General features: G+C 40.9%; 1 protein-coding gene across 1 annotated transcript in view; it reads right to left on the bottom strand.

Moving 5' to 3' along the window:
• Positions 1-228: 228 nt before the first annotated feature.
• The window catches only part of MROH2B (maestro heat like repeat family member 2B), a 137672-nt gene continuing 128649 nt past the window's right edge, over positions 229-9251 (bottom strand). The window contains exons 29-37 of the mRNA XM_007950534.1: positions 8940-9080; positions 8443-8557; positions 7696-7842; positions 7269-7451; positions 3022-3177; positions 2554-2688; positions 2038-2140; positions 804-869; positions 229-344 (exon numbers count right to left, since the gene is read on the bottom strand). Coding sequence (XP_007948725.1) covers positions 229-344; positions 804-869; positions 2038-2140; positions 2554-2688; positions 3022-3177; positions 7269-7451; positions 7696-7842; positions 8443-8557; positions 8940-9080 — 1162 coding nt within the window. The remainder of the gene's footprint in view (positions 345-803; positions 870-2037; positions 2141-2553; positions 2689-3021; positions 3178-7268; positions 7452-7695; positions 7843-8442; positions 8558-8939; positions 9081-9251) is intronic.

The following is a 9251-nucleotide window of genomic DNA, read 5'->3' as shown; positions in this document are numbered from 1 at the left end:
CGTGTGGTCACTGCACCAATCGCAGGTTATACCTGAAGTGGATTGTGGGATTTATTTTTACTAACGGAAGCCACCAGGAAGATTTGGGAGAGTAAGGAATATACCCATCCTTTCAAGATCTCCATTCTAAGTGCCAACTCTTTCCTCAAGATGCTGCAAGTTTAGGAATTTTTGAATGAAGACACGTGTCAGTTTTAGAAAAAGCCTAGCAGTTTATTGCCTGATGATTTATGGAGGGATGTTTATTATGTTTATTTCTTTACACCTTCTCAGGAATGTCTGCAAGGCAGCTTCTGCTGCTCGCTGGACACTGATACAAGGGTCTTGCCGGAGTGATTGGAGCCCTGAAATGGAAAGAATAGCAAAATTCAATCAGAGTTCAGCAGGAAAAGCAATGCAACTCAAAGCCCAATCTACATACATAGTACTGCATGATTCACCATTGAGGATCAGCCCACGGGAGGCTCAGTCCCTGATGCTCATATTTATCCTAAAAAGTAGAGTTTGGAGTCATTGATTGAGAAATCAAATTAATCTTGAAATAAGGGAACAGAAGATCCTGATCTTGTGATCAGTAGATTTATAGACATTTAGAAAATCATTGTTTGCTGGGAATGATGCTTACAAAGGGGAGGGCCTTAGACTCTGGAGAAATCCCACTGTCCAGGAAATATTAGAGACAATAATCAAATACTAAGACTTTCAATTTCTGGGCTAACATGGAACTGGGAGCAGAAATAATTTCTCTTTCTCTAAGAATATAACAATAAACTGGACAGACAAAAATGAGGATTGGCACTCACGTGTGGTCAGCTGTTCTTTGTCTAATAACTCCACATACTGGCTGGTCAAATTGAGAACAATGGAATCTAAAGAACAGGAGGAAAAAAAAAAAATAGCAGAAAACCAAAAACAAAACTCATTTTCATCAAGTGGATTCTGATTCATAGTGACCTCCATAGAGTTTCCAAGGTTATAAATCTATACAGAAGCAGATTGCCTCAACATTCTCCTACAGAGCAGCTGGTGAGTTTGAACCACTGACATTCTGGTTAGCAGCCCAATGCCTTAACCACAGCACCACCACATCTCCTTATATTATAGGGGAAGACACCATGAAAGGTCTGACTCTGCATCAGATCAGAAGGAAGATTTAGTAGATTACTAAATGAGGAAACAACTTCCTTCAAGGATGGTGTGATGGTGACCTCTAAGGGTCTTGAGTGCCATGTCTGGAAGTGGTTACTCACTTACCCAAGGTGTATTGAAAGCTCATACAATGTTCTCCTAGGAGACGCTAATTGTTCTTAGGGTTTCAAGGGAGTATAAGCTTTAGTGTAGTCCCTTTCTTCAAAAAGTGTGCAGAGCTTGTCCAGTAAGAAATCCTTAGATTTTTAACACAGTCCTGAAGATGGTCAAGCAAGTGGGCTTGTTTACAGTGCCCAGATTAGTTGAAACAGTCTTTGTGATAAAAAATTAGAATTTCATGATAGAAGTAACCTCAGAGACTCCCTTATTTTTCTCTTTTATTTTATAGATGGACAGAGAGGTAACATGGAGAAGTTAAATACATTGTCCAGAATCACATAGCAGAGCCAAGTTCTGCTGGTCCCCACATCAGCATGCTTTCCACCCGTATCATAGTGCTGCTGAAGCTCATAGCTTGAATTCAGTTTTGAAGACTGAGTATGGTTTCTATAAAGGGATGGGGAGAAGGAAAACATTTGGGCAGGGGCAGCAGGCTTGTAATGAAGACTTGGAGACTTAAGGATCTTGGAGGGCCTATTAAGGAGAATGAATGGATTGGAGGAGAGTAAGTGTTGGGAAGTCAAAGAGGTTATACATTTTCATTTTGCAAAGAAAATAGGTTCCATTGAAGAAAGATGATGTGAGCCATAAAATGAATCCCTTGTTGGCCTTCTTTTAATTTTGTCTGTGTCTTACCAGTGTTTGCAGCAGGGGAGCTTCCAGTCAAAGCCTAGATTTAGATGGGAAAGAGAGGACATAACGGAGTAGGGAATGTGGATGTGACCGCACCTGTGAGCTTGACAACTGCACTCCTGATTGTCTCCCAGCTGCTGTTGAAGAAGGTGAATGAATGTGTGTGGAGGATCCACAGAATTTCCTGGTTTTTCTTTGCCTGGAAGAGATGTGTATTATAAAGAGGGCAACTGGGAAGTGGCCTATTATGAAATCCAGCATCCTATAGGGCCCTCAGAAGAGCTCTAAAGGTTATTGAACACTCACACAGCCATGAATTATTTTGTTGAGAGTTATCTTGCAGATATTAGTCATTTAATCAATGTTCTAAATTTAAGTAGGAAGACACTGAGACTTAAGGGACTAATCATGAGTTTTAGAAGCCTATGAGACCAGATGCCAGGACTTAAGAGAGGAGTAGAGGGTAATGTGGCAGAATATCAGGAATCATTGCTATTCCTCGAAGACATTTTTAGTTCCATACAGAGATTTCCTGTTACACAGTTTGCCCTACTGGATTTTGACTGGACCCCGTCCTTCCTTTCTTTGAGGCAGCATCCATTTTACACTCACCAGTTTTACACAGAATTGCCTGTAGAAGTCCCTGACCCTTGGCAGATCCTGGCCATCAAGGAGATGGTCTAATACTCCATAGAGTTCCTGGAGGCCCAGAAAGGGAATGCAGATGATTAAGACGTCACGGCATGCCTAGAAAACAAGAGTTTTCTGCATCACTATCCACAGTGCTTGGATACCCATTCCAGAAGAGAAGAGATGCTGATTAGTACTGGAAAACAGAAGTGGTAACAGTTAGTAGCCTGAAGGACCTTATGACTATTCTTGACACCTTTTCAGATTCAAGAATGGAAGAGCAAGCCTGGGAAGAGATGAACCCAGAGTTGGAAGAAGATATTTACAGGTTCAATTCAGAGTGGTTAATAACTCAGATATGGTTTCTCAGTTCAGCTCAGTAGGGCTTGCTAACACTTCTCAGCTATAGGGCAGAGAAGGAGTGGCAGCTGTCTGTGCTGTGCCACTTACAGCTCCAATCTTGGAGTTGGGATCCCAGAGGTGGAGAAGGAATGAAATCATGCTCTTTTTAATTTCTTCAGCAAAAAAAATCTTCCACCGTCTTCCGGTTAGTGATGCCAGATTCTCAAATAGGCTGATGGCAGTCAGCCTCACATCGTCTTGCTCCTGTGGCAACAGAGGCATCTCATGGGTGAGTGTCCCTTCACCAGCCACTCCCTGCCTGTCTTCCCTGCCTCCCCCCTCACTTCAGCAAAGCGAAGCTGGAACTGCGACATGAGTGCAATCTTGTCACAGATCACATCCAATAACTCACTTCCTTTTCTAGAAATTCTCTTCCCAAACTGCTCCAAGTTTAAGCAACCACAGGCCTGAGGTCTAAGTTTTAAGATCCATTTGGAGACTTAATTTATGCCCTTGAGCAGCTAGTGAGGAAGTGTGATCATAAGAATGGTAAACAGGGGGTGTTGGCAACAGCAGGCCAGGGAGGGCTCCTGCGTATATAGTACTTTACACAAATTAGCCTGGTTGCATCATTATTCTTGAGTTTGGCGTTTGTTACATTGCCAATACCTATCTATCTGTCAGTTTATTTTATTATGGCAGCTTGTGTTGTTGCTATATGTTGGGAGCTATACCACTGATATTTCAGATACCAGCATAGTCACCCATGGTGGGCAGATTTCAACAGAGTTTGCAGCCTAAGATGAGGAAGAAAGGCCTGGAGATCTACTTAAAAAAAAATAGCCAACAAAGACTCTATGGATCATAAAAGTGTACTGTCCAATACAGCACTGGAAGATGAGCCTTCTAAGTTGGAAGGCATTTAAGTTACACAGTGGCTGCAACAATAGATTCAAGCATACTAATGATTGTGAAAACAAGTGGTCACACAAATCAGAGTGGACTTGATGGCAACTAATAACAACAAATCTAAATTGCCCAAGATCTGGGATTCTTCTCCAAGATCCCAAATACTTTCTAAATGGTCTTCAGGCAGCTCAGGAATTTAGATCTCAGAAAGAGACAAGTGTCTAGCCCTACTCTGGGGTACAAGAAGTCACAGCAATTCTTTGCTTTTTGCCCAGGATGGTCAGTCTAGATTTTAAGAACCAAAAGGTAAGGTTGTAGAGGAAGATGGACTTCTATTTTCTCAGATGTTTTGCTAGTTCAGAGTTGCAACAAAGGAAGGAAATGAAGTTAGATAAAATTTCTGGAAGTTTTCCCCACCAAGACCTATAAAGTATTTGTAAGAAGGCAAAAGGACAAGGGAAAAGTGGTTCTGAGTAGGACAACACTAGATAAGCAATAAATAAGGGCCAACAAAAAGCACTCCAATAAATACAAGGAGGGAGAAGACAAAGGAGTAAATTTTGAGGGTAAAATAAAGTGCATAGAAAGTGGTACATAAATAAAAATACCACGAAAGAGGGGCTTAGTACCTTCCAGAAGAAATAAAGATGGCTTGTTAGGAAAGGGCCAAAAAAACCGAAATGAATTAAGGAAATGTGACTTCTTATAAGGGAAATGGAAGTAGAAATACATTCTTCAAATATACTTGGTATAAAACCAAAAACAACCAAACTCACTGCTATTGTGTGAATTCCGACTCTTAGCAACCCCCTTTGGGTTTCCAAGGCAGTAAATCTTTATGGAAGCAGATTGTCCAGTCTTCCTTCTGTGGAGTGGCTGGTGGGTTGGAACCATCAACCTTCTATTTAGCAGTCAGATACCTTAGGAACTGTAGTACCAAAGCTCCTTATACTTGGAATAAGATTAGGATATGATTTTTAAAAGTTCTCTTTTTGCAAAAGGAAAGAATACCAATAGCAAAATACCTAAAAGTTAGATGGAGATACTTAGCTTTTTTTTAAAAAAATCTTTTAAATTTTCACAAATCAATGAACTAAAGGAAGCCTCAACCAACTGACACTGTAGGAAAGCAGAAAAAAAACATTTCAAATAGTTGAAATACTCAACTATTTGAAATAAATGAAAGAAAAAAGCTGGATATTACAGATTATTTTGCATAACCCATAGAAAAATATAGGGAGAAAGTATTATATAATATAATTAAATATATTTACAGAAAGATAGCATTACTGGAGAATAAATAACATGTCATTTCTCAGACCCAAGGTTTGTCAAACTTTCTTTCTATGTCAGCATGATGGAGCTTTTGGGAATGAGAAATGTCTGTTCTATTCTAACCAGTAAGACTTCAGTTTTTCCCCCAGCAATAACACCGAGAAACATTATCTTGGCCACACTATTCTTAGGTCAACTGTAATTTACTAGAGACTCAGATCCAAGAGAATTACATTGGGTCAAGAACAACCCAGGGAAACCAAACTGTTAAATTCTGTAAGGGTGACTTCAGCCCTTTGCTTTTAAAGACTGTCATCGTTTACCCGTTATAATGAAAAAACAAAACATATTTTTTGCTTTTGTAGATGATAAATTGGGAAGGAGCCCACAAGCATTTTTCAGAATAAGATGAGAATTAAAAGTGGTGGTGACTGATTAGAGACCGTGGTTGGACACAAGCAGAAAGTTGCTTTCAAAGGCCAGGATTAGACTGGCTCATGAACAAAAGAAACTGTGAAAATGCAAACCTGGAGAAGTACTGACTCTTGCTGCCAAGTTGATTCTGACTCATGGCAACCCATGTGTTGCAGAGTGGAACTGTCTCCACAGGGTTGTCTTGGCTGTACTCTAGACAGAAGCAGATCACCAGGTGATCTTGCACTCATGGCAAGATCAGCACTGCTGGGTGGTCTGAACAGCCAATCTTTTGGTTAGTAGCTGAGAGTGAACTGTTTGCATCACCCTGGGAATTACAGTACAACCTAAAATCTAGAGTTCAAAATAAATTGTCAGGAAGAAAGAGTTAAAATAAATAAATAAATAAAGCAACAAATAAATTGGAGTGAATAAATAGATAAAGGTTGGAACTGGAGGTAACTATTCTTTCTATTCTATTGAATAGTACCCAGACCTTATTTAAAGGTTCAAATTAGTCTGTGGCCTGTAAAATATTTTCAGAACTGAAAAATAGGTTTATGGGAATAATGAAGGAAATGAAGACTTCTCAGTCTGGAAACTACAAGGTAAATAGGTAATTGAATATAACCTTAATGATTATGAAGGATGCACTGTAAAGGGTAATCAGCAGTTTTCTGTCTCCTGAGACAACCAAACATAAAAAAACAAGTTTAATAGATTTCAATTAGACATGAAAGGAAATTTCACACTGATGGTAGCGAATAAACCAGAAATAAGAAAATCTAGTTTCCTGGAAGGTATAAAGGAAAATGACCCTCCTCTTCTTAGGATTGCTCGATTATATATATATATAAACAACATGTTGTTTTCGTTATATGCTGTCAAGTTGGATCTGACTCATAGCGACCCCTCCTTGGGTTTCTGAGACAGTATCACTACGGAATAGATTGCCCCATCTTCCTTCTGAGGAGTGGCTGGTGGGTTTGAACTGCCAGCCTTCTGGTTAGCAGTCAAGCGCCTTAGGCACTATGCCATCAGAGCTCCCACATGACTGGGTCCCTATAAACTTTATTTACAAATAAAGGCTGTGGGCCAGATTTGGCTCTTGGATTGTAGTTTGCTGATCTGAACTAAATGAATAGCATCAGCATTTTGAGTCTTTGAATCTTGGAAGTGGAAAAGAGAGTTGGAGGAAACACAATCTTTAGTCAGGCCCCTGTCCTGCGTTGAGTACTGTCATAATTTGTGTTTCTCACAAAGCAAACCCTGAGATAAGGATTTAGGTGCAAGTAGTATATTTGGGAAGTGAGACCAGAAAGCATGCCAGGGGAGTAGGAAAGAGATGGGGAAAGGAGGAAAGCTAAGGAAGGGAATTTTAATGAATGAGTTACCTTTTGGGTAAGTGGAACTCAATTCTGAGGGTTGAGGAAGCATAGGAATCTATCAACAAACCCTTGTTCCTCCTTGCTTCCTCAGGGCTTCCCAGGGCATTTCCTTCCCAGTTCTTCTAGCCCATCAAGCTCGGACCAATCATGATCCCAAGGCTTCAGAGCTCCCTCAGCAGGCAGAGAGACAAAGAAAGCCAGCAGATTGTGCAAAAATTGTCTGCAGGTGACATCTGGAGCTGGCCAAGGAATATGGATGGGACCCTGGTATTGTCTGCTAAAACCACTGTCTTGAACCTCTTTCTGTTCATTCACCTTTTCTGGGGGGTGGGGTGGGGAGAGGGAAGATTCCTAAATGAGCTCACTTACGTCTTCAAAGAAGGTTCTTGTTTGCAGGACTATCTCTTTGAAGTAGAAGCTCACGTCCCGGTCTGTAAGCAGCTCCAGAATCTTTTTTAGAGCCTTCAAGCTTTCACAGACGACTTCGGTGCGGGCCAGGTGATACAGGCCTCTGATGATAGATTCTAACATTATCTGCTTATGTTTCTTCACCTATTTTGAAAGAAGTTATCTTAATCTCCAAAGCTGTTCTAATGTGATCTGGTATAGGGTGGGAGTTCCCAAATCAGGTGATAGAAATTCTGTGAGGGTCACTGGTACTTCAGCCCAAGAGCCACCACTTCAGCAATTTATTTGCATTTTCACTTAATCTCTATGCAACTATTATGTGTGGTTTAGTAAATAATTATTTCAAAGCTCTACTTAAATTAACTATTTTCCTGAGAACTCCTTTTACCTTGTGAGGGGCTCCCAAAGCTGTATTACCAAGGCCTCGGATGGCCATTTGCCTCAGGGTGGCATTGGAGTCCCAGGCACTTTGATCCATTAAGATGAGCACATCACGTAGATTGCCATGCTTCCAAAGGATGGGCTCCTTCATAAGCTGAAATCAACACACTCCTCCCCCTTAGATAAGGGAGTGGCCTCCCTTCAGGAGAATGCCAAAAGAATCAATAACTACAATTAAAGAACAGGGAAGGAAGCCCTCAGATGAATTAGCAAGTCAAGCAGAAGCTAAACTCTAGATGTGAGCAGTCCACAGCTTGAGGTTATATGGGGATGCAAACCACAACATCTAGATAAGAGGATGTTTCTAGTCCAAATCAGAAGATGGGATAAGGAAAATAGAATCACTGATTATGTTCCTTCTCTGGGCTGAGATAATCTTTATCCCAGAGTTTGAAGGGCCAATAATACGCTTGTTAGTCACTCTTTGCTTTTCCTTTCCTAGATTTATTCTCTCCTCTTTTCTGTTCTAGAAAGTTGATTTTGGCAGATGAGGCAGGAAGAGATTTAGGGTGGGCTCTCCTTCCTCTCTCTCCCTGATTAGGTGCTGTATCTCTGGTAGCAGCTGGTTCCCTCTACTACTAAATCTCCCTATGAAGACCCCTCTTTGATCACTCTAGTTCAAAGAACTCTAGATCCTAAGAGAACTACACTAATGTGATCGAGAGAGCCTGCTATGATGGCTGCTGTTCCTTGCCTCAGAGAAGAATGCAGTGCCAGTTATTCGGTAGTTCTCCGAGGAAGAGGTGAGAGACAGGAGCAGGAGATCCATGATGTCCAGTATGACTCCATGTTGCCACATTGCCATGCTCCTAGAAAACAAAAGGCTCCAATTTTAGCAGAGACTTTTTTTTTTTTTTTTAAACATTGGAAGGAATTCTAGTTTATTTATCCACTAGGCAAATAAATGACCCAAAAAGGAATGCTCAAAGAAAGAGCACCCAGGTTTAAACTTTAACATTGCCTATCCAATCACTTGTACTTCTTTTTAGTTTTGGGGGTCATGAGCTTTGGGCTGACTTTTTCAACTATTCCCACCCCTCCTTGCTCTCATTGTTCTTTCTCCCCTATTTGTTCTCCTTTAACTATGTCTCAGGAGAGTCAATTACTCTCAGTGAAGTTGTCTGTATTGGATTTTTACTCTGTTTTTGTTTTTTCTCCTCTGTATCTGGTTCTAGAATATTTGCCTATTACCTCGCCAGTGCACATATTCCTATGTGGTGGGTACCAGGACTGCTGAGGAGAGACCATAGGTTGTCCCCTTCATCAGATTCTTTTGCAAGGCCTTCTTTCATGGCTTGGACTTGCACACCTTTCAGAGTTATGGTTGAGAGCCTGAAGGAGACAGTCAGCACCACAAAAGTCAGTCCACTCATACTGGAAATTATGAGCTCTCCAGTTCATTCTTCATGCTCCCCACAATGTTCCCCATCTCTGAATTGATGGATGCTATGCAAGAAAGGATATTGGCAACCTGACTCTCAAACCTTTGTTTTGGGGCCATAG

This window comes from Orycteropus afer, unplaced genomic scaffold, assembly GCF_000298275.1.
Source record: "Orycteropus afer afer isolate SDZICR_OR568_19922 unplaced genomic scaffold, OryAfe1.0 scaffold00275, whole genome shotgun sequence".
Classification (NCBI taxonomy): domain Eukaryota; kingdom Metazoa; phylum Chordata; class Mammalia; order Tubulidentata; family Orycteropodidae; genus Orycteropus; species Orycteropus afer.
The sequence above is the reverse complement of the archived record's forward strand: the minus strand, read 5'-3'. Positions and strand labels throughout refer to the sequence as shown.